The sequence below is a fragment of the Daktulosphaira vitifoliae genome, unplaced genomic scaffold (assembly GCF_025091365.1).
Source record: "Daktulosphaira vitifoliae isolate Bord-2020 unplaced genomic scaffold, ASM2509136v1 Scaffold_5, whole genome shotgun sequence".
NCBI lineage: Eukaryota > Metazoa > Arthropoda > Insecta > Hemiptera > Phylloxeridae > Daktulosphaira > Daktulosphaira vitifoliae.
This window is the reverse complement of record NW_026099576.1, coordinates 4610228-4637791: the sequence shown is the minus strand read 5'-3', so window position 1 is coordinate 4637791 and position 27564 is coordinate 4610228. Positions and strand designations below refer to the sequence as shown.

The window sequence follows — 27564 nt, the reverse complement described above, 5'->3', positions numbered from 1 at the left end:
AAGCGTTCTACAACATGCTATGTTGAACGAATCTATACATGGCCTTAAAGGTTTAGCTGCTGATAATTAAAATCTTCTGAAAATGCCTCCAGGATTAAATACGTACAATTACTCATTCTAACGACTTGTTTGTTTGCTTTCTAAACTGCAGTACCATAAGCTGTGCTTTTATTCGGACTCCGTCAACGGGTTCGGATGCATTAAAAACGCTATTTTCAAGGCAACTGAGCCTAAATACACAGACCAAATGATTTTCATCTAGTGAGTTTCACGTTAATTCAAAATTGTTTTCTGATGCTTTATGTTTAAAAACTGCTTTATTTGTAGTTATACATTTATGTTGTTTATTCAACGGCAACATTATGCTGTTGATTTGTTTGAAAACCAATTACGTTAGTGTGAAATATTTTTATTCAAACTTATAATTAGTTATTATCGAGGTGGACATAATGCCCATGCACTCAGACCTGTTGGTCCATTGTGCGCAAAACTTATAATTATATTCGACTAATGTTTGAACAAGCTTATGGAAGACGACGAGTTTTGAAAACGTCTCAATAGAATTCTCTAAAATTGTTCATATCGTAATTATATTAAACACTTCAACAAACAGTGGATGAACAATTTGCAAGTTAGTCAGATTTGTATATTTACATTTTTAGTTCTATATCAAGTACATATATTTTATTAGTATGATTTTACGACCGACCAAAACCGTTAAATACTTTTAATAAGTAATCTATACAGGGTGTTCATTGTTCTCATTGTTTGTAACAATGAGAACAATAGAAACCCGTTTCCTGACTTACTGAACACCCTGTATATTTATGGATGTTTAACAATACTTTTTAACAGTTCTGTGGTGTTCGGTCAAAAAGGGATAAGTGTAAAATTGCAATTTCTGACTTAACATAAAACATAATTTTTGTTTTAAATGTAACAACATTATTTTTACATTAAAAAAATGAGAATAATTGTAACATCTATGTACTCTGGAAAATTAAATTAAATTTTTCCAAAAAGTAGCAATGTAGCCCGTATACTACAAACTTCTTAAATTCACTGAGTTAATATTTTTCATAATAAAAGTACTATACGTTAATTAGTATATGGTACTTTAAACTTAATAGTTTCGATTAGATTGTTACATCAGCCTATTTGCATGTTTATTACTTATTATTACTTTTTCTATTTAAATTTATATTCAATAGATGATTTTTTGTTAGGAGGTTGTTGATAATTTAAGTAGTATTTTTGTAATTTATTAACATGTGTTTACAATAAATATTTTTTGTTTGGATTTTGTTAAAATAAACAATTATTTTAAAATTAAATAAATATAATACATTATGCTTAAATTACAACATAAAAATCAATTATTAATAAAATAATAAATATTAAAACATTCATTGTTTAAGCTTTAGCGAATTTTTTAAAACATTTAAGATATTGTACTCGGTATAAAAAACTAATTTAATGTTTACATTTTTTTTTTTTTAGCTTTTGATTATTCAAGAGACCATTGAGTAAACGTAACGTTTCATATTTTAATAAACATCAGGGTTATAATAAAATACTTTATTCTGTATTGGTTATGTCTTACTGTGAAAACTGCGAGTTTAATTAATAATATTTTCTTTTGTTGCAATAACGCAATTTTTATGAATTCTCTGGAATTAGCTTTTTATATTAATAAGCTATTACTTTATAGTGATTAAGTACAATAATACTTTTTGTATGTATTTCATAAATACTTCCTAATACAATTATAATCTCATTATTTTATCTAGATTAATGTAATAATTTTAATGTAGTCCGTTAATGAAAATTATTCTCAGCATTAAAAGTACATTGTGAAATTCACGTACTTCAATCGTAAAATGTACGTTCAGATGATCCTTTTCAATAATTAAACATTTACGATTTAAAAAAGAAATAAATACACTTTGTGTTTTAAAATATTTTGTTGATACGTAGTTAAAATTGAGCAATCATTGTATTAATTTGATAATACTAGAAAGTGGAAGACGAGCACCTCGTTCACTACAAATGAAACATAACTACTTCGTACGCGACCACTGTACGATACTGTCTAACAGATCATTTGTGTCTTTGTGTACATCTTGTTGCTATCATTTTAGCCCAAAGTGTTCTATGTTGCCTTTTAGAGCACAGTAGTTTTTTAATACAGTACATCGTCCTAGCGATTTGCGCGTACCGTTGTACGGATATAGTAAGATCGTCATGCGATTCGCCTGCAACCTTATACATAGTGATATAAAGCTGATGTTAATGGCTGTCCTCACCATTTGAACACAAGGAAATCCATTTAAGGTCAATTCATCTGTGCAATTTATCAAGACTACAGTAAATGATGGGTATTTAATTATTTGTCTTTGCGCTGTTGTTTCATTAACGATAAATGTCGTTAATGTCCCTGTTTTATAGATTAGTTTTAATTTTATATGTAAAAAAAATATTTAACTTAAAAACCCACAAAAATTATTAAAAAGGATTAGTGTGTTTAGCGTTAATGATGATAACATTGTTCCCGAAATACAAATTCGCGATTTTTAAGAAATTTTTGTGGCTTTTTGAGTTAAATTTTATTTAGTTAAAATTTATATTTTAAATATTAACCACAAGTGAAAAATTCTTAATATATGTTATTTGGTTATTATTTATTATTTAACACAATAGGTATACAATAGAAAACTTATTGCTTATTTACTTATTTATATGGATCAGTTAAAATTTATGAAATGAACTTTTTAAAAATTGGGTCTTAAAAGTTTTTAATTATAAAAAAAATGTGGTAAATTTACAAAATGACTTATGAACCCTTTTGTTTAATGGTAGACCTCGCTCCATTTTATTTTTATAACTATAGATTTTCAGAATAATAAAAGAATTGTTTATTTAATCAAAAGATTTCCTTAAAACTCATTTATACAATTTTAATTAATATATCATCTCTTGCATTAAATCAATTTAATTGATTATGCTTATCACGTGATAGGCAACCTAAATGAAATACTTCATTTAGGAGAAACCACTATGTTTGGGTTCAATGAGTTTTGAAAACTTTCCGTTCTGTATGCAAATTGGCCCTTTACTTTTATGGCGAGAAAATTAGAATTTAATAGCAGAAAATAACCGATTAGATTTTCTCTTCTCTCGTTGTTTTGTAATATAAATAAGTCGGAAAGGTTTACTAACAAAAATAAAGAATATTGTTTTTGTGTTTATAATAAAATCAAAGTTTATTTTTTTATTAGAAACTTATAAAAGAACCCTTCTTCCTTTTACAAACAACTAACACTTACCGTGTAAAAAAATGTATTGTTGACTTTTTAAAATTCTTGACACCTTAGTAGAAACGATAAAAAAAAAAAGATAAATGCCTTTATAAAATTAAAATATTCTACTTATAAACACATTTTATGAAAATCTTGTTAAAAAAATTAGTCGTTATGGTTTATTTTGCGAATCAATTTTTTTACATTTGAATATGTATAAAACAAGTGTGAAAATTGTTTTAAAGTTATTAGTAAAAAGGTGAGAAATATATTTCAGGAAATGCAATTATGCTAAACAATTAATTCACTTCGCATTATACATTTGTCCATTGAGATAATAATTGTTTGCGTTGCTTTCATTTGTATGTACTTTGGTATTTTAATAAACTGTCAGTATTGTTTTTGCTGCGGTTAATTTATGTATAAAACACTTTTTTGAGATAAACATATGTGTTATTATAACAACAGGAGTACCAAAGAAACTTNTTTTGAGATAAACATATGTGTTATTATAACAACAGGAGTACCAAAGAGACTTAAAACGAAATTGACCGACATTGCAAAGTAAGAGAGGTCACTGTTATGTGAGCATATAAAGGGCGTGGTGGTGTCCTACCTGGTAGTGCTATGTCGTTCATTAATCAAGTCCCTACTGTTAAACTTTACCTGTCACTTTGTTCACACCGGTTGCTTGAATAACTTTTGTGAATTCAATCTCGTATGCAACCGACGTATCTTAATGATGCATAACAAATTTGTATTAAATGATTTGATAAATATCCAATTTCGGTATGATTTATGACGTTAATCTCCAAAAACGTGTTGTTCTATACAATCTATAAATCAAGTGAATTTTGAGAATTCTTTAAAAGAATACACATAAAAAATAAAAATAATATCTTGCCTTAGTATTTATGAAGATAATTTTGATTTTAGAACTTGGGACTTAATATCAGGTAATTTAGGTAATCAAATTACGTAAGAGGAAGTTCCATAACAAATATTTAATGGCACTTTTCTAGACAGCTGAAGAACGACTATAAAAAAATTATACGATAAGTTGGTTTTTGTTATAAAGTTTTAGAAATACGTCAGGTACACACTTTAGATGAAATAGATTATATTGTTTTAATATAACGTTTATACAAATGTAATATTGCATGAGCAAAGTTCATTTTTAATTTAAAATGAACAATTATCAAATAAAAATTGTATTAAATGTATTTTAAATGTTTTCGCGCATAACTGTTTATTTACAAAATTTTGCTATAGTAAAAGTTTTATGAGAATTAATATTATATATAACAATGAGGATATGAGACATTAATTGAACAATAGAACATATGCATAAAATAAATCACAATTGTATCTTTTAGATTCGCTGATAAGCTAAAGCAAATAAAATTGCTGTGCTGGTATGTAAAAATGAAATAACGATAAATACTTTTTTACATTTATGGTATACATTATTAACGGTAGATTTATCAGGTGAAATGTGTGGTATAGATATGTTTGAACGTGAATAGATTTTTTACGATTGCACAGTGAGATTAACTATGGTCAACTTTAGTTAACAGTAATTTTATTTTAGACACAAATATGTAATCTATTTGTAGATTGCATATGTTGATTTATTTGTCTAGGCCTACATTTCAATTTTAATCTACTTCGATTAAAATTGTGTACAAAGTTTTTAGTTTACGAGGGTACATTAATTTTATGTTAAATAAAATCAAATACATGTTTTTTCTCTACGAGATAGATAAGTTACCGATTATTATTATTATTACTTAGAGTTATTAATATAAATAAATATATATTTAGCTATACATAAAATAATAATTATTTTTACAATAATGTTTAATATTTCACGAAACGCGAACTCGGTACTATGTTTTTATTGTTTTATACATAATTTTGTATTGGATATATTTTATTTTACAAATGGTTTAAAAGTTAATGCACTAGAGAGCAAATTATGTCTCACGAGACACTTCGAGAGTACGTGATTTTCAGAGACGTGACTGTTTGAAATGTGTGACACAATATGATGTTTACTACTTTTTACCACCAGCGGCTATTTTTCAATGGCTCATACGACATAAGTTTTTGACTATTAAGATTATACATCCAAGTTTTATCTAGGGATCATTGGAACTAAAAATTATCTCTGAAGATAAAAATATTATATTTTTATAGCAAACTTTCGCGATCAATAAAGTTTGGTAAATACTAACTTGTATATATAATACTCCTAAGGTAAATCATAATTTTACTAAAAAGTTAATTGTTTTAATAAGATAGGTCTTCCATAACGTGTTAGTTTTATTTTTAATTTAAAAAGATTTAGATTCTTAACAATTCAAGTGAAGAAAATTAACCCTATAAAAAATGTTTTCTAACAGGTATAAGATAAATAGGCACATATTATACAGTTAATAAAAATAGTGTCATGAAATTTCTCCAGAATAACTAAAATCTGAAATTTATAATATTTAGCAAAAGCAATTTATAAATGATACAATTAAGACTATATGCTTTGATCATATTTTATTTAATGAAAAAATGACAATTCAAAATTTCTTAAATAATTTTCTCAAGATTCGCATTATAAATTATTGTTTTTATCTTAAACGTCAGTTTAATGAAATCAATGAACATGATGAATAAATGAATTCATGTAATGCATTACACTGAAATATATATTTAACAATAAAATCATTGATATAAACATTTTAATGAAATTTTTTGTATTTTTGTAATTATACAACAACCAACATTGTTTTTTTAATAATACCGGTGTTCATACCGTTAAAGAAATATAAAATTGAATAACGATATTACTTTTTGTTGGACAGCTTTTCATACATTTAGTTTACTACAGGCCTATTCTAAGTTGCATGACATTAACCTCGTAATATTTATATATTATTTTTTGTTTCTATGAACATCATAAAAACATTATAAAACGGTCGTTAAATTTCAGTTTTCATAAAATTAAATGATACCCATTCGTAGATTGATTAAACTACACGTCAAATCAATTTTAAAATAAACATAGATGTGTCTAAATTTTCCGACGTTAATACATTTCAAAAATTAGATAACAATGATAAATAGCAATGTCATATAATTTTAACAATATTGTTAAAATTATTGATTGGATAAACTAATATATTTATTAAAACAGTTGTAAAGTAGGAAGAAAATAAATGAATTAGTGATGTTAGTTTGGAAAAAATTTAAGACGACATTGAATTTAATTTAAAAATCATTACTAAACTCTGTGTTACACATAATTTCTTTTTGCTGTATAATAATCAATGACGAATTTTTTTACTTCGGGGGTGCGAAATTTAACTACCAACAGTCTTTTAATGGTGTTATAGTTTATTTCCTACGTTTGTCTAACAAGTTATGCCTATTAAATCTTCAGCCTTATATTAAATTCAATCAGACTTCGGGGTAAATTTATATATATATATATATATACGCTGCCTGATATAGTGTAATTTAAATTTCAACTTAAAATGTTATGATATTCGGTCGTTTTATAGTGTCAACGTTAAATTACAATATATTTGATACAAAATGCAGCTTAGTTTGTACTATCGTGAGTTAAGCAATATTCGTGTATAAAAAATGAATTTTACTCAAAAATTAATTTCCAATATGCGAAAGTTGTTTGAGAGTAAGTTAAATAAAATACAGGAAATGTCATCATTGAATGAAAATTCAATTAAAACTTCAATGTTTTTTTTTCACAATATTGGAAAACATTTTTGAAATATAAGGCTATTTAGACGGTTTTGTAGATATTGATTTTTGCAACGTAATCTATCGTGTTGTTGCGTGTAGAAACAAAATACAACAACAAAAATATACAATGTCTAATTTAAAATAACAGTCTACATTAACATTAGTATTAGAATTTAATACAATACTTAATCATATTTCGAGTACAGTATATTTAGCACTTTATGAAATTATTATCATTCTTAACTTTGGACGTTCTTGTTGTTTAAGAACACGTCATATTCTGCATATATGTATAGTCTGTTTTTATCAATTTTAAATTACATTGATTCACTTAGACACTGTCTAGATAATTTTTCTTTTAAAAATGTCAACAAACTTACACCTTGAAGTTGTGCTCGATATATTAGCAGAATGATGTGTGATAGTGATTCGCCAATCTACATGATATACATAGTGGAGATGATAGAAATGTTTTCTAATGCAGTCGTTTTTACTACAAAAATTAATTAATACAGTATCAAATTTTTTTCTTGCTTTTTCTTTGTAATATTATGTATTCATGATATTAATGAGCTTTAATGATTTTAAGTTATTGGAAGTTTGATGCAAAAAAAACATTCAATAATTTTAAGTAAATATGTTGATTAGTTGAAAGTAAAAAAGACAAAGATAAATCGATAGCAGAACAAATTTTTAAGTACAAAGCTATGAAAAAATGCCAGTGAATCAATGGATGCAAATCAAATATCATTGTTATGAAATGTATCTTAGCACACAAATTTACACTAAAAAAAAAATAGTCGACAATTTTTTTTCGTCAAATCAATCATAGTTTTGTAACTCGAACAAAATATTTGTTTGCTTCATAAATTTTTTATTGTACTAACAAAAATTAGTTGTCGGCTGTATATTAATGATAAATATGTTGATTTTACTAAAGTTATTTTTCAGTGCACATTGATCGTGTCAAGTGGAAGTTTACGATAAGGGTGACGACCCCAAGTAGTTGGAATTAAGGCGAGGAAGAAAAAGAAGATATTTCAGTGCTTATTACATGTATTATTGGCTTTTTAATTTAGATTTAAGAATAAATTGACCAAATGATAGTTAAATTATTTTTTCTTTCTAGTTATATATTATTCTTTTTCTTTCTAGTTACAATACTTCTCGAGAAATTAAAAGAACTTTTATTCTTTTGAGATGGCATCTATTGCAAACAAATTTCGACCTTTATTTGATAGAGAATTGGTGAAAAGAGTTGAAGCTTTGAAACAAACTAAAGGAGGTATAATTTTGCCTGAAAATTCTGCTAAAAAGGTTTTGGAAGGAGCTGTTGTTGCAGTAGGCCCGGGAGGACGAAATCAGAAAGGGAGGTATGTACCAATGGATATAAAAGTAGGTGATAGAGTATTGTTGCCTGAATATGGTGGAACTAAACTTCAATTAGAGGAAGATGATTCTTATACTATCTTCAAAGAATCAGATTTGCTTGCTAAAATCGAAAAATAAAGAAATTCCAAATTATGACTGATTAATTTAATATATAATAATTATTATAAACATTTGAATATTTTTCTCTTGTGAAAGTGCCAACTATATCAGCTCCAATAATAACTATATTACTTATTATTATTTCTTTTCCAACTTGTTTTAATAAAAATGTTAATTTCAATGAGTTGCTTATAATGTTAATATAAGATTTTTTATGTATGTTTAAAATTGATTTATTAGTTTTCAAAAAAAAAAAAAAAATTAACTACGTAATAGAACTTGTTTTCTTATTTTAATAAATCCTCTCATTATATTTTAATCATTTACCATTTAAAAGTATTGTTAATTTATAAAAATCATGAACTTCTTTAACATTTTAGCCTTTTTAAATTTTCTTTTATTGGTAATGGAGAAATACGGAAATAAGGAAGATATCAATGTATTAAATTCATATCTTAAACAAAATAAGTGGTCACTTGACACAAAATATGTACTATGTATATATTATTCTGCTTAAACGATTAAATTAATGAGTTACTAAACTAATAAAACATTTTATCGATTGCTTGATGTATTAAATGATATTATTGCGCAGATATGATGTGTGAAAAAAACTAAAGAAGTATCGTTACTACTTATTTTATGAAGAATATTCAGCTCGTTTAACTGAAACAAGTTATACAACTTTAAACTTTCTTGTAATTGACTTAATAATGAATTCATTGAATATCATTATAAAGTACCCAAAGTAGTTGGGATTAAGGCCAGAAAGAAGAGAAGAAGATCATTAAAAAAAAAAATAATACACAGATTTTTACAATAAAATTACAATAGATAGTTTTTACAAAATATAATACATTGGACTAAAATATTCAAATTATTATTGCATAGCATATATCATGCAAAAAAATTCATGCAAGTGAAGCACGTGTCCCAGGATTCGTACATAGCTATTAGGGAATCTATTCTACTTCAACCCCTTCATTTGGCACAGGGTCGTCGCAATTATGATTTGCCTCGACTCCGCAAAACCTTATGCTGCCAGTGGACTAATATTATTAGTCTAATAATATTATTGTGTACACTTAAAGAAACAAGTTATTATATTTATATTTTAACTATAATATAAAAGTAACTTTAGCTACTACTCTAACTTAAGTTATCATTTTTAACAAAATAACTTATTCCATACATTAATATGATGTATTTAATATACACGTTATTTTACCCACAAATAGTATAATTTTGACATAAAGTATCGAATAGTCATACATAAATATAACATTTTTATCATTATTTATCCGTATTTTCTCATACATTGTGTATATTTAAAACTTCATATATATATATATATATATGAGGAAATTCGGAGTTTTTTAAAAAGTGTAACTAAGTTAGAAATTGGAAAATATCAAAAATTTACTTAAATTTATTTAAATACATCTTAAACAAAATGTTCATTAGAATAATACGAGAGCAAAATTTCCTTTATTACCAACAATTACATTACTATTTTTAGTTTTAGTATTAAAAATTAAAAAGTATTTCATGTGAATGTCAAAAAAATATATCAAGGAATAATATTCAACATTTTTTTATTAAATCAATATAAATCGTGATTAAAACTTAATATTAATCACTAAAATTATATTCATTTTAAATAGAAATATTTCGCATTAATAGGAGTCTTCTTGAGTTTATATATATTTAAAAAAAATATGTTAAAATTTTCATATAATAATATTTAATGCATACAATGCAAGAGAAAATGTTGATAGAAATGTTTGTGTACGAAATTTTGATACTTAATGTTAAAATTGCACTACTTGTGTGTAAAATTAATGTCTATATTAAACATATATAGTCGTGTTGAAATATTTGGATCATTTCTTACGCAGAACTTAATAGATTTACCATTTTTATGTGTTTAAATTTTATGTGTAATATTTTATTATTTTTGATAAAATTAAAAAAAATAATATAAATACGTTTTTTAACAGTGATTGGAAATCGCTCTTTGAAATGTATTGTGCTACATTTAAATAAAAAAAACTCAGCAAAGTGGAGACGTGGCATAGTTGGGTCCAGTATAGATTTAATCTGACAGTGATTAAAATCACTATCATAAGAAACGCTTCGATGCAAATCTGTAGATAATGTTTAATTCTAAGGAATTGGTGGATAATTACATAAGCATTAAATTTATCAGAAAATTTCGATTTTTTTTTACATTTTTATCTTTTAATACATTTTTTTATTTTAATAAATCACTTAAATAAAAACCATAGTTATAATTTTTAATTAACTTTTGGCATTTAAAAAGATTCTACAATGGAAATATTCAGAACTTAATTAATTTTAATGATTTACTTTAACTAAAAGAACCAATAAAAAAAAAGTTAAAAAGATTTACTCAATTGTGCATATTATAAAATTTGATTATAATTGTAAAAATCCATCGTTAAATTCAAGTGAAACTAAAAATCATTTTTTTTTTTTAATTTATGATTTATATAGCAACATGTTACAAAAAAATTTGGAATATTATACTGGTAGTAGCACACACAAATAGAGTTAAAAAATTAATAAATTACCAAGTAAAATTATTTACTTTTGTAGTTCAATACTTTTATCATATCAAATCTAATTCGTCAATAAATACTTTAAAATTATATTTATATTTGATATTTATTGAAGTTATTGAATCTAAATGAGATAAAAATCAAATGATTTGAAAATTTTTTTCTAACTCAAAAAAAACGCAAAATATTAAATCACACAGGCGGATTCGAACCTCGTACCCTTAACTGTGAAAGACAAAAGTGTTACCGATTTGGCAACTGATTGTTGTTATCTTAATTTGATAAAATTAGCTATTTAAGCTAAATCAAATTTAAAAACTACATTTTCGACTTTAAAAAACTAAAAAAAGTTCATAAGTTTAATTTTTTATGTCTTATGAACTTTATTCTATGTCAATTAAATTATATAATATTCATGAAAGTTAGTGTATTCCTCCTGCAAGATATTTTAAAATAAAATAAAATACAAAATCCAGAATTTTAACACAAAAATAGCATATTTTTGAATACAGTAACCATATTTACCAAGAAGAAAATGTATATTTCGAATTTTTTTTTTTTCATAGTGAAGTATATAGCATAAGTTTTAATTTAAGATTAAATAACTCTGTGAATATTTCCGGAACAACTTCAAATGTTAAGTTGAAAAAGTTCTATTTTTTTTACAATGTTTCAAGTTTTAAACGCCCCCTATATAAGGGAAAATTGTCTAACTTTAATAAAAAGTATGTCAAATGAAAGATGTACTTATAGTGTATTTAGTAAAAAAATTTGTGCTGATACATACACTTTTTGAAAAGTTATAGCATTTTAAAGTTGAAAATTTTAAATTAAATTTCAAAAATTTGAACACAAAAATACCAATTTTTAAAATACGGCAGCGGTTTGCATGCAGAAGATAAAGTGTTGGGACAATTTTTTTTTTCATAATAAAGTACATTACATTACCTTTAATTTAAGATATATATAAAAGTGTCAGTATTTCCGGAACACTTTCAAAAGTTCAGTTGAAAAAGTTAATTTTTTGTGAAAAAGTTGTCATTTTAAATCCCTCCCTGTGGGCTGGTAAAGAGTTTAATTTATAAAAAAAATATACCACATGATAGGTAAAGACATCAAGCATTTTTAGCAAGTTTAGCGACTCTATTTCCCATAAAACAATAATTATGTAAAGAAAATAATTTTTGTTGTTTCTTAATGTTATATATTATTTCATTTACCAGTTATTAATTACTTTTTAAATTCATCTTTTATACCTTATAAGGGTGTCAATATTATTTTTTAAAATTAAATCACACATTTAAAAAGTACATAAAATAAAATATGATTTAATTAAGAAAATGTCTGGTCGATAAAAATAAAAAAATCATCGTGTATAATAAAATTTAATGATATCATAAAGTAAATATAAAACGAAATATAATTATAAGCTATTATTTATATAATTTAAATATTCGAAAAAATATTCAATAACATAAAATAAATTGAGCGTAAACAAATAAAGCAACCGAATAATATTTTAGTTTACGTAATAGAATTATAATTTTAAATTAATTGTTATATTTTTTTATAAGGAGAGTTTTGTTTCATCGTCCTTATTTAACATTTTTTTAAAATAAAAATTATATTTAAAACTATTATTTATAATTAAATCTATTTTTTCACTCAAAAAATCAGCATAGGTCGTAGAATATTGTTGAGTTAGTTCTTTAAATTCTTTTTTATAATCGTTATCATTGGGCATCTTTTTTAAAAATTTGCATTTCTTTTTTGAAGACTGAAGCTTATGACTAAACAAAAGTTCTATAGAATCCCGATACATCTGTAAATATTCTATATAAAGATGATGTTCAATCACATTTTGTATTAAACACAACAAAGGACTTATATCCATTCCGATTTGGTTTGATAAGGATATATTATTTTCAGCTAAATGCCTTAAAAAAAAAATAAAATACTCATTTTTGTTAATTAATAAGTAAAGTATTTTATTATAATTTCCATTATTATTTTCACCATATAGATGATTAACATATTCATCGAACAAATATAGTAAGAGACGATTGATTGTTCTGATTTGTTCAAGGTATTTACACATTAGCATACCAGAGATCAGTTGTAATTTTTCTTCGTAATTAATAGAAGTCACCTTAAAATATTCCATTAATGCATACTCATTGGATGTTTCTACTCTTTCTTCATTAACGTTTCTATATTCGATAATATACTTTTTGTATTCATCGTTATCAAAAAGACTCTCAAAATAATATTGTTCTTTATCTTTTAAAAATACAATGCCATTGAAATCCATTATAGAAAATTGTCTAACGATATTACTAAGTTGAATAATTTTTTCTATGCTAACCAAAAAAACAAAGTTATCTAGTAAAAATAGAAAAATCACAATGATAATCACAATAAAATTATTTAAATGCATAGTAATAAAACCTTATACTCGAATAACTTTGTACTAAGCTAATACAAAATTAAATTGTATTATGTAAAAAAGTATAATACATATGTTTTATATACTATCTATTATTTTATATTTTCCGATTTTTTAAAAATAAATTTAATTTATAGTAATAATAATTTAATAAACATTACAATAAATTACTCAAAGAGCAAATACTTTTTAAATGCTCCTTTTCGTTTACTAGATGATTATTTACCATAAAAAATATCATTTGAACTATTTTTTATCAAATATACCATTTAAATATATTTAAAATAAATCCATAAAAATTCTCAAATTTTAAAGTAGTCATTGAAATACACGAATAAAATACATGTCTTTTTTTTACATTTCATATTTTTGATGAAATCTTATAAGTCACAGACATCAATGAATTAAGATGGCATACAAGGTGTGTGTGTCACTGTTAAAGCTCTCGTAGGTTACCTATCAGGGAACTAACAGCAAACAGCGCAGTTAAACACCAGCCTAAAGCGGCGGCTGAATGATCACTGCGCCACATCACGCACCATATTAAAGTGGCATCTTAAACTAAATCAAAGTTGGGTTAAAAATAACATATTGATCAGCGAAATTGATCCAGTGAGAATTTTTATGGATAGTCACAAAAAAAGACGAACATTATGGTAAATAAAATAATTTTTCAGTTTCGCATTGAATTTAAAAAGATCAATAAATATTGTTATGACACCATAGCGTTCAATTAATAACATTTGATTGTATAACTCGTTTGGGAATTCCATTTCACTAAAAACACAATTTTATTACTTCAAAATACATTCAAAAACCGTTATTAACCGAATTATCAATAGATTGTAAACCCGAAACCGAAACTATCAAAAAAATAAAAACCAGACCCCATTGAACTTTTCCAAACATTAAGCCATTTCTTGTCTATCATCATATTCTATTTAATTCGTTCAAAAATCCCCAAATATTATATTAAGCATTTTGAAAAATTTGTAAAATGCTTTTTTAGGAACATTTGTTGCATTAATAGTATATTTATATGATATAATGAGTAATTCATTTATTGAACAACAATAATATTTTTCTCGTTGTTGTTATTTACAGTACAAGTCATGTATGAAATTAATAAAAATTCAAAAACTGTTATAGGGTCTATAGGTTATTTGTTAATACATGTATTTTTAGTATTTTTAACAATAAAAGTAAACAAAAGAAAAATCGGTATTGACTACAAAATAGTCTATATATTATAGTATAATAGTTTATTATATTATAATAAAAAAATTCAATAATGATTGATTCCGTTGGCCATTTTTGTTTATACATATAATTAACGTATCATAGATTTTTATAAAATGTATATTTAAACATAGGCATATTAAGAACATTTTATGTTTGATAATACACGATGTTTCTTTGGGCTATTGATATAATATGATATTGATTATCATATTATAATTTATATTAAAAAAAGTTAAGAATAAATATTGTGAATAATCTTAGTTAATATGATTAAAAGTCAAAATAAATTAGATTCAAAAATAAACAAAGCTTAATATTAAAATTAATTAATTAAATTAATTGTTTATATAATCTACCATAATAAAAACATAGTTCAATAAAAGCATGCAAAACTTTATTCTATTAGGTTAAACGTTGAATAATTAGTATTAACTTAATATTATAATAATATTTCCTTTAGGGAGTTTTCGTGCCAAAAGCGCTTATACAATATCATTAAAGTACTAGAGATCTATGAAACCATTAACTATAAGTATATTCTAACATGGTAATAGTAACGGTTTGTTGACAACATTATTCAATTACCGGACATCTATTTGGGAATTTTGCATTATACAGCAAATTTTATACCTGCTTTTAAGTAAATCTAAAATATATTATTAAATAAATTATCATTTAAATTTAAAAGAGTTCCTTAAATTAAAGCCATACCATCGAATAAAATATTTTGTACTTAAAATAATTATTTTTAAATGTTCAATTTTATACATATATGAAGTAGACTTTAGATATTGGTACTATGGTAAGATTAATGTTGTGATCTTTTTCAAAAAGTTATTCCTTTTAAGAAGTAACAGAAATATCCCTTTTTTTATTTAATCATATTTTTAATAGTTAGTTTAAGTAAAAATTTTAATATCAACAAATTTTTTTCATCATTAAATTTTCACAATTATATTTTTAAATGAAAGTTAATTTTTTTGTTAAAATAGTTTACAAAAATTGGTTTTATCCATATAATAGAATTATATGTTATTATTTTTGGATACCATTTATGCTGTATCAATATAATTTACCGTACCTTCGTCTATATTTTTTATTTTTCTAAATTATTATAAGTAAGTTTTGCATTTGTGAATAACTTATAAAATATTGATGATTTTTATAAAGATTTTGAAAGTCTAAACAAACTCTTTAAGGTTTTTTTTTATAATAGCTAAATCTGAGCGCACATTAGAGAGCCAGGTAAAGTACTAGCAATGCTAATATATTTTAACACAAAACAATTTACATTGGTTTTGTAACTCCCGTATGTATGTTTTCTCTTAGGATAGGTATGTAATATTTGAAACACGTATTGAAGACTATAAAAAAATTAGTTCTGAATGTTATGCCATTCCAAAATGAAGAGAAATTTTCATAGTTTTTATTATTGTGACTGACTGAATGACTTTATCAATCATCAAAATGTTAAGACACTTTTCCTGTAGGTAGAAATGTGGAATTTGGCACAATGACAGGTATTATAGTGGAATTAAGGGGAAAAATCTGAAAATTGTTATTTTTTCCAAATTGTACGGTTATTTAACTACATAATACACGTCATTTAAAAGTGGCAGGGTGGACAATCGCTCGTTCTCATTTTTTAGTTGTCCATGAAAATTATATATTTTATTGGCTTAGCTAGCAAAACAAAGTTATATCCTCAACAAAAACCTAACCGTGAAAAAGAACAAAGTTGCAACACTTCCCTCTTAAAAATGTCTGTCTATCAAAGTACTAATATTTACATAGTGTTCGCTCCTTTTTAAGTTTATAAACTTCAATCCTATTTTCATAAGGAACACTTCTATTTTATTCATTTTGCTTAACACTTGGCCAGTTTTTGGTCAAGTATTGGCTTAGTATTATTATTTAGAAATAACATGGGAGATGGAAATAAGATAATTCAAAAGAAATAAAAAAAGTTTAGATCACTTCATGAGATTTATTGGAAATTATGACGAAACCTGTTTCATGTCTCATTCAAAAACTTTGGCCAAGTAATAAGTAATACGATTGAAGAAGGATTGTTAAAAGTAGGATTCAAATTTATGAACTAAAGAATGAGTTAACATGGCAACTTTATAGATATTACTATTTTAATAAGCTGATTTCTTTCGAAGGAAGGGGATTTTCACTAAAGATATTATTTATTAAAATAATCTATTTTTTATTTTTTTTTTTTGAGCCGAACAAAATTATTATTAATGCAATTAATGCAATTAATAAGTTAATATATTAAATACTAACTACAGTTTTCAAAAATAATTTTTAAATGATTTAAATGGTATATAATAAAGCAAAATAAATAAAATATCAAAAATTTACAAGCTTTATATTTTATTTATTTGTATGAATATTAAAATTAGTTTCTTATATAGGAAGTATTTGTGTTCACAATGGACCAACAGGTCGAGTGCATGGGTATAATGTCTACCTCAATAATAACTAGAAAGTTTTTGGATTTAAGGAAATTAGATCAAACGAAACATTTTAAAAATTCTGTGTAAATTGGTTTACCAATGATTTTTGTTCGATAAAAATCAGGTTTTAAATAAGTAAATTTTAGAATCGGCTAAGAATTTTCATTGAATTATTTTTTTATCGACGTAGTGAATTTTATTTCTATCAAAATTATAAATCTAATTAATTTTCTTAAATGTATTTATTTTGATTTTGTCGAAAAGAAAAATTTATACACCCATTTTTTAACTTACGAAGCAAAACTTAAATATTTTGTAATATTTATTGCAAGTTATTTTAATAAAAACCTATTAATAAAAAATATATATCATTATGGTTTTTTGATCCTTTAATTATGATTTTATTCGCAAACAAATATTCATGTGCCTGTTTACAGTTCATTGAAAAATACTGTCAATAGAAATAGATGATTGTAAAAAAAAGTATACCAATATATTGTTGTTGAGTGCTTTTACTATATTGAAGTATATTCTCAATTGTGATTGCTAGATCAAGTTGGAATAATTGAAGATCTTATTTTTAAAATTAATTATGTACAAAATAATTTATGAATTATAATTTAAAGTTTTGTTGTAATTATATACATATAAATACTTTTTTATCTTAATTATTTGTTATAATTAGTTATTCACTCTGTATATTATTATACAAATGAGATGGAAAAAATTCTAAAATTGAAAATCAAACTATGCATGGAACTTTATTTAATCTTGTTTTCAATAACATGTCATATTTTACTAATTAAGGTAATTTACACAAAAGTAATTTTTACTTGTGTATATTTGCATTATTAGCAAAACATGTGTATAGACATTCATAAAATACGTTATATATCCGCGCATTATAATTAAAATTTTTTTTTGTAATATGTCAAATACCTGGACATTTTTTTATTATTTTATTATTATCGTATTTTTGATTGAATAATCTTTCAGTATATGAGCATTGTTAGCATGTTCACTAAAGCTTACATGATTCCAAACGAAATGAGGAAGAGTAATTTTTAAAATAGTACATAAGGGATTTAAAACAAAAACTTCTAAGACGTATGTTAAAAAAATATATGCTTATATATTTTTCCAAACAAATATGTTTTTATGTAAAATATCTTCATCGTATTCCCCCCAACACTTATTTATTTTTCCCATTATTCTTCTTAGGAATCACGAGGTCTTTCTTTATTTAGTGTAATGTGTCTTAGTTATATATTCAAACCTATAGTTTTCATAAAAAATAAAAAAACACACTAAGTTTTCCCGTAATAGTTAAATAAAAAATATATTTTTGTAAAGGGCTTATATGGAGTACATTAAGCTGACAATAAATTACTTAAGTTAACATTTCGTATCTAGAAACATCACAACTTTAAAAATGAATTTTTTGTATTAACAGAGAACACATTTTTTATGTGATAGAGTTTTTGGACTAATGTTTTTTTATAAATAATATAGCAGTATTAATGGTGAAATATAATATGTAATTTACGTGGAAGTAGTTTACTAACATAATAAATCGTTCTTCATTATTTGTTGAACATATTTCTAGAAAGTCTCAAAAGTAAAGGTTACATAATAAAACATTATTCAATCAAAAAAGTTTTGAATAACAATGATTAAAAACTATCCATATATTGAATGAACACTTTCAAATAATAATATCTAACAAATTAATAATGTTTTCTCAATTCTCTAGAGATAATATATTTCTAACTACAATATAGCTAAAATTTCCCAATGCTATATTATGCAGTCAAGAACTTATAAATACGTCTAGTATTAAGTTGTAGAGATAAATTTAAATTTATATTATAGAATGAATAAATGTAAACTAAATAGGCTAGATAGGAATACAATGAACATTAAAAATACGATTTAAGTTAACCTATGTTATATATAATTTTGTATTGATTTTATACTCATATTTAAATTACTTACTAGAAAAGTCCTAGTGAACTAAATTAGTTGATTTATTTGAAGTATTAGATAATAAAAATCATGTAATAATTTTGTACTCTGATACTGAACTTTTTGTTTTATATTTGTTACCTAAAATATTTGTAAGGTAACGTGTGCACAGTTATGTATAATAGTAACCCTTTTATTAACGTATTATTCATATTTAAAAAAAAAATTGTATGGCTTTGATAAAACTTTAAAGTACAACTGTAAAATCATTTTTTTGTAAATATTAATTGTTTAATTTAATTTCATGTTCCATTATTTTTATGATGTAACAAATTTTTACATATTTGTGTTTAGTTTATGTAATTGTATATTGATAGTTATTTTAAGCAACAGCCATTACTTTTTCTATATATTTTATTACAGCTTTCAACATTTTTATTTTGTGTTAAATGTTAATTTATGAAGTTATTATTCTGAGTTATTATTATAAATTAGAAGTAAAGATATAAAATGTTAACATTTAGAGTAATCTTATTTTGAATATAATACACACCAGGTGCTTTTTTTTAACAGATTATTAATAAATATTTCTAACTTCAATAAAATTGTACAAATTGTATCTTTTGATGACAAAGAATCTTTAAAAGTATTTTAAAGCAATTATACATTTTACATCATTTCTTAGTCTAGAACATTTAAATATTCAGGAGCTGAATTTAAACTATTCAAATTATAATTAAACCTGGCGAAAATTAACTAGATATTTGAAATATTTATGAGAGAAATGACTATAATTTGAATAATGCTTATATGAATTGTTGACTCTAATATTTGGTATACATTAGAAGAATATTTTCCGGTTAAGTAAAAAAGGAGAAAATATTTGGTTTTTATAGTATTAGCGATTACATTATGACGATAACTTTTACCAAGATGAAACAGCAGTTTTGTAATTTTGGGTGATAAATAATAAACCGTGACACCTAAAAGGACTGCATTATGATAGATATACGTAATTATTAATAGGAGTATTATGAAAATATAAACTAAAGAAGACGTATTACTTTTTTTTGGTACATGTTTATATAGTATTCGCATTATTTAAATTGAAATTTTATACACAGGTAGTTTAATAATTTTGCATACTAAAAATATAAAACCATTAAGAAATATTTTTTTATATATTAAATAATATAAATGTTCGATAAAAAGTGAAATAGTCATGTTACTTTAAAATTTTTTAACAGATTACTTGGCTTCAGTCCATTTATTACCAAGGAGAATAAATTATGACGAAAAAGAAAAACGTTTGTAACGTTCAAATGATCTATGCATTACACTTGTGAAGCGATAAATGCAAATAAAACTGACAACAAATAAAACGCTCGTACAAGTGACAGGTTTATCTCGTATATAAAATTAATAAGATAAAAGGGTTTTTACATCATTAATTTGAAAATTCGTCAGATTAATGACATTTTGTATAAATCCCAAAAATATATTACACAAATATTTACTGGATTTCTACTGTTTTGGCTTCAATGCGAAACTAAAAAGGTATACAATTTACTATGATGTGTTTTTATTTTATTTTTTATTTTTATGTTGAATGCTATAAGTTAAAAAAGAAAATTGTCCCGGCGACCTATCTTTTATGCGGAAATGGCCGTCGAAGACGAACAAATTTATTAAATATTTATTCATATATTACACTTATATATCATAAAACTTGTAATTAGGATATAAATAAGGAAATAGGAGCTAATATTGCTTTTGAAATAATCCATCAATTTCTTAAAAAAAAACATCAAAACATTAAACACTATAGATTTGCATCGAAGCGTTTCTTATGACAGTGATTTTTATCACTGTCAGATATCACCTATACTTATCCCAACTATACCACATCCACTGAGTGCTGCAAACCCACTGTAATACGGTTTTTTTTTTAATTTAAAGATTTTATTAGAAATTTAATTACACAAATAAATAAAATCGGTCAGATTACGATACTAATATATAAAGTTAGTTTAATGTTACTATATTTTTGTTTGTTTATTAGTATACATTATAGAAAAAATTCTAGGTAAAAATCTAAGTAATATAATAAAATATGATACTTTTACAATCTTATGTCAATTAATAACAGTTCTAAGCTTATAAGTTTTTAACTAAATAAATGTCACACATTTTTAAGAAAAAGATTGGGATATTAAATATAAATGACTTATAGATATTTGTTTTATAATTCTTAAAAAAATAAATATATTCGAATTTAAACTGTGTTATACTCATAAGATAATTTACTTTCCATATTATAAATGCATAAAAACTTTAAAAATGCATCAATTTATACAAATTTTGAAAATTAACATGAATGGCATCTAGCACAGAGTAATTTACTTAACATTTCTTTTTGTATTCAAAGTTAAAATCATTAACTGTGTATATAAAATATCTATTCATAGAATGATTAACTAATATTTTAATTGTACATTTATCTTAACATTAATTTTATGTTTGGTCTGATTTAAGCAAGTTCTTATTGATAATAACGTTTAAAATCATGAAATAATAAAATGAACTTGTGTTAGTATACTAACAGATATGTGATGTATAATATAGTAATTCAAAAAAGTCAATCTAATAAAAATAAATATTAATTTAGAACTGGACTTTATTAAATGTATAAGGTGTTGATTAAGTAAGGATACAGGTTTCTATTGTTCTTATTGTTTGTAACAATTGACCTGTTTCCTTACTTGCTGAACACTCTGTATTTTGGTTTCCCACGAGGATCAATTAGCGTTGATATTTTTTTAAACTCTAAGTGAAAAACATTCTTTTTAAATTAAATTGTTCCAACAAAAATAAATGTAATACCTGAGATATTTTTTTGTTTTAGTTAATTAGAAAACTCTCTTGAGAAATCAAGTGTAATTACAATTACAATATAGCGTTTGTACTTTTAATCTTTATAAAACTAAGTGAATATAATTTTTATGTATTTTGTATGTAAGAATATAACAAGCTATTCAAAAATACTAATTAGATTATTATAAATTTAACTTTTAGGCGGAATTTCTGTTTAGAAATTTTATTTGATAGCTGTATTTTTAAATTGTAGCTTAGAAAAATAATAATAAATATTTCAATAGATGCTTTTAACAGGTTATTTTCATAACCTGTTAATATGAACAATTTATATATATTTATTTGAATGTGTTAAGGCTTATTAAATTTTTGATTATTATATTCATATTACCGGCACATCTCACTTATAGACTATTTGTAATTTATTTATTAAAATTTTGTTCTTTCCCACATTAGTTCTGATCATTTCATAAAATCTCAACTATTGGTGAATCCAATTTTTTTTATTTATATGCTTTTATGGCCAGAAGTCCATGTATCTCACAAATTTTACATAAGATTAATACTCACGTGATATTACACTAAGCTAATATGGTCTGCGTCTAAGGTTTTTTTATTTTTATTATAAAATGTTTAGTTTTTCATAGTGGTTAACATAAATGGTAAGCAACTGCTTTCCAATAATATATACAAAACAGTTATTACTTTGTCAATTTATTATCAGAAATCTGAAACAAGGGGAAATTTTTTGTTGTTCTCTGATGAAAAATTCACTATAGGTGTTTTACAGTAGAGTCTATACTGATAATAGAATTGACATTAATATGGGTTTATAAAAATGTTCTATATTTGTACCTTTCGAAACTCGCGCAGTATTGAAACTTTTAGTTTTTATTAAATAAATATTCAGTCAACTGGTAATGATTTTTATTATAGTAACAGTGAAAACTTAATAATTATTGTACATTCGTGTAAATTGGCTAACCGGTTAACCAATTTATTAGTAAAGGCTTTTACTAATTAACCTTTTGTCAAAGTTGATGTAGTACAGAAATTCTTAATTGACAAACATGTTGTCATTTTAAATCCTCCCCCGTGGGCTGGTAAAGAGTTAAATTTATAAAAAAAATATACCACATGATAGGTAAAGACATTAAGCATCTATAAAAAAAAAAATTATAGTGATTTGTTCATTTTTGAAAAAGTTATGGCAGTTTTAAATAAAAAAATTTTCGAAAATTTCGAAAATTAGCGATTTTTAAATTTGTAATTTTTTTGGAAGTTTCGCCCATTTACGGGAAATGAGAGAAATTATTTCAATTTTTGAGGGTAATGTCTTCGACTAGATACGATTTATGATCTTTTGATGTATCGTTGAAAGAAATCGGTTCGGTGAAAGCTGAGAAAAAGTGGTAACAATCACAAAATAAAAAACACATCATAGTAAAATTAATACCTTCTCAGCTTCGCATCGAAGCTAAAACGAATATTACGTGAAAATAATCATATTTGATGAATATTGTACTACATTTGAAGTATTTAATACTTAAATCATTAACCCTTTTTGAATACATTGTTAGATACTATAATATAAAATCATATCGAAGTACATAAAATAGTTAAAAGTGGATAAGTAAATAAGAATCAAATATTTATCTTGTTATAGTTAACGAGCAATCATTTTGATTTAGGTTGATTCAGTTCGGCTAATAAATCTTTAGTGGTTTAGAATTAAGAGATAGTGACTACGGCGAATTTGATAGCTCTTCCAACTACGTGATCGTTGTAGTTCTTAACTGACACTAGGGAAGCATTTTAGTCTTTTAAGTCTCTTTTGACTAATGTTGTTACTATTACTATTTCAACATTAGTAGCGTCTAGTCGTTTATTTATTTAAAGAACTTTGATCTATACTTTAACGGTATTATTTAAACACCAAATATACAATGTATGCTCAATATTTTCATATTTTCATTAATATAAATTTTTTAAAATCTCTTTAAATCCAACAATGTGATACTATTCTCAGAGAGAAAGAACAAAATTTCAAGATTAGTGCTCTAAATAAAACAAAAATCGACTTCGAGTATTAACATTAGGTACTTTGAAATTAATTTTTTTTACATTTAAGAGCAGTCAATGCTACAATTAAGAAATTTAAATATAGGAAACATATAATTTTATTTTTGTTTAGCTTTTAAGGAGTCTATGTTATAATTTTGTTCAATATCAATAATACAATGGTTATTCATGTTCATTTTATAACCAATAAGTCGTATAAAACATTGTGGAATTTTTTCTAATTATTTATTTAGACCCAGCTGATTACCAAATCAGAACCACAGAACCAAATTCTAAACCGTTGCATTCTAAAGTGTTTTTAAACATTTCAATTCCGCTTGATAAAACCGAAAAACCTGTATGCAAATAGAAGTAATATGTTCATTAAATGTAATACGTTTCGTAAGTATTACACCCAAATCTTTAATTATTTTTACAACTTCAAGTTCCATGTTGTTAAGAATATATTTATAACAGTTTAAATTTTTTTTATGACAAGATATTTGTCTGCATTTAATAGCATTAACAGTTAACCCAGATTCAGAGCACCAATTAATAAATTTATTGACATTATTCTGCAATTTGAAGCAATCATCGGAAGACTTCATACATAAAATTTTTTAAAATCATCACCAAATAACAGAAATTAATTGTTTTTAAAAACTGTACTTAAATCATTAATAAATAACAAAAAAAGAACTGGGGATTATATACTCTAATAATTTGTATTCTATCCCTTATGTATAAGGAAATCCATTTAAAAAATTATAATTTAAACTGTGTGCATGCGAGTGATATGTAACTAACCTTCCAAATTTTAGAGAAAATGCCAGAGTTTAAAGATCCATTAAACAATATAAAAATCGGATATGCTAATGAATACCGACAATTTTTTAAAATATTGCTGGAATTAATTCTGGTCCAGGTTTAAGATCATTATTAAATTCTCGTAGCTCTTGAAAAATTTCTGTTAGAGTAAGAAAATATTCAGATAAATTAGCATGATTAACATTACAGGATTTACCATTTGAGGTTTAGTTGAAATCAGAAGCATAAAAAGAAAAATATACGAACTAAAACTTTTTCCTTTGTTAAGTTATTATTAGCTTTTAGGTTACCTAATTCCATCATAGCTGTTAAAACATTATTATTTTCCTTAAAATAATGATTTTACTTAAAATCAATTATTTGAAATATATCGGAGTATAAAATTATGTAAACATTATAAATATTATATTACAATTATTATTTATCTTATTAATTAATTATTTTACAAGTGATTGTCATTACCGTATTAATTTATTTTAAACCAAACTAGGAATAAACTTTTTTTCTGGTTATTTTTTTAAACAAGACTAAATATTAATATATTTAAGATAATCATATTAACTAGAGTATATTCGCTTGAAAAATATCGCTTTTGAATTTTGTATTCTACGGAAACACGAATATTATGTGAGATTTATATGTGATCATTGTGAACTAAAAATACGAGTAGCTTATATAAATAATGTTTTGTATAGACTTTTGAAAATTTATGTTATTTATTTTAAAATTGAATTTTTTCTTCAGAGCGGTAAATCGGTATTGAAGTTTATTTTTGATTATAGATAACCCATTAAATCTCTCATAAAATGTTACAGTAAGTACCTCTAGGTTAAAAGTACTATTTTTATCGTTAGTGTAAAAAAATGAGTTTATACGAGTAATCAAAAATCGAACGTTAGAGTTTATTGTTTTTACTATAGTGGGTCAAAAAATAAGACAATTTCATTTATTTTGATTACTCGGTTGTATTATACTATGTTTTTGTATTAGCAAAACAAATATTACGTGTTCAATTATAGTTACAACTAAACTCACATAGAACTTGTTAATTGTTTGACTATACGTGTAATGTAATATGATTCCACATTTAATTGTTATTTTTAATATTCAATGACTTACCTATTGCGAAAACATGACGAATTTTATTTTGTTATTACTATTGATATGGTTATTATTGAAAATTAAAAGTCACATTTATCGAAATTCACTCGAAACCTGAACAACGGCCGTTCAACAACCAGCGCGTGGTGTCACACTGTAATGCAAAGGCGAGCGCTGTGTTTTGTGCCGTTATCGTGTCTAGTAGTGCCAAACGCGGTGGATAGGAATTATTCCACCCCACCACTGAATACCCGCGATAAATTTTAGATAGATATTTCCCTTATTCCACATTAATGCCATTTGATTTTTCGAAAAATATAAGTTTTATCCATGTAAAAAAAAAAAAAATAAAATAAAATAAAAGGTAACAATTTTATTGTTTTATTACATATATACTTCAAAGTTTCTTATAAAATTTTCAAGCAACACTGGTTGGACACAACTAGTTATTTGAATAAGTTATTATAAATTAATATTAAGTAATACTTCAGGTCATATAGGCACAAGGTATGTTATTGATTTTTGAAGATCAATATTCATGTTATTGTCCCGTCTTTAAAAATTGATGTAAATTTTTTTTAACTTTTTGTTTAAATATTCTGAAACGAACTACAATGATTTGGGAAAGTTTAATTCTCAGAATTAATTTGACTTATTTAATTATGCATCATAATGTATTTAATAACTTATATAAACAATAAACAATAATGTGGAAATATGAAAAATTATTATTGTAAAAAGCACAATTTTGAAATATCAGAAGAAGAAAATTATTAGTTTTATTAAAAGGTTTTTGTTCTAATATTAACTAACACAAAAATATTCGTTAAATATTAAATGTCCTTTTCAAAATTCGGAAAAAATGTTTGTTTAAAAAGAAAGAATTTTTATTCGCTGTCATGGAAAACTGTGGCATATGACGTTTATATAAAAATTTTACCGTATAGTTTTTGTCAAAACTAAATAAACTATTAAGACACCATTTCAAGGTAATCGTATGATCGATAGGTTAGATAGTATTCATTTTATCAGACTTAATAAATACATCTAACGAAACACTTATAATGTTAAAAAGAATATGGTTTTTCAATAAATTTTGACGTTTTATAATAACTCTTTTTGCTTTCGAGTGTGCATTAATTAATTTTCAATTGCTGAAGTTTATTTTTAACACTGTAATAATTGTGTAATAGCTCATGTTTTGTCGTATTTACTAATTAACATCTACCTACGCGAAGACTATTCATTTTTAATATTGAATTGCAATTAAATTTTATGCACATATATTATTGTACAATAAATTATTTAATAAGCATTTTTTTAAGTTTTGTGCTGAAAGTTGTGTAATCTGGTTAATAATATTGATTATTTGATAATTAATTATAATTTAAATTATTTAGTTGATCTATTAGTGAAATTAAATATAAAATAGGATCATTTTATAAAATAAT

The 27564-nt window shown here is 24.1% G+C and overlaps 2 protein-coding genes and 1 long non-coding RNA gene across 6 annotated transcripts in view; 2 read left to right on the top strand and 1 right to left on the bottom strand.

Moving 5' to 3' along the window:
* The window catches only part of LOC126906773 (uncharacterized), a 63521-nt gene extending 37235 nt beyond the window's left edge, over window positions 1-26286 (bottom strand). The window contains exon 1 of one of the 4 annotated variants that reach the window (XM_050687613.1): window positions 26132-26286. The gene's annotated coding sequence lies outside the window, so the exon portion shown is untranslated. Of the gene's footprint in view, window positions 1-3965; window positions 4092-26131 lie in introns of those variants that run through there. The other 3 variants (XM_050687614.1, XM_050687610.1, XM_050687611.1) reach the window with 3 other exon arrangements.
* On the top strand, window positions 2082-8768 carry LOC126906775 (10 kDa heat shock protein, mitochondrial-like). The gene is made up of 3 exons (XM_050687617.1): window positions 2082-2378; window positions 8010-8114; window positions 8214-8768. The coding sequence occupies exon 3, from the start codon at window positions 8259-8261 to the stop codon at window positions 8565-8567; it is 309 nt and encodes a 102-aa protein (XP_050543574.1). The 5' UTR covers window positions 2082-2378; window positions 8010-8114; window positions 8214-8258; the 3' UTR covers window positions 8568-8768.
* LOC126906776 (uncharacterized) lies at window positions 15872-17464 on the top strand. The gene is made up of 3 exons (XR_007704339.1): window positions 15872-16064; window positions 16149-16339; window positions 17243-17464. It is a non-coding gene; the product is annotated as an uncharacterized LOC126906776 (long non-coding RNA).
* Window positions 26287-27564: the final 1278 nt, after the last annotated feature.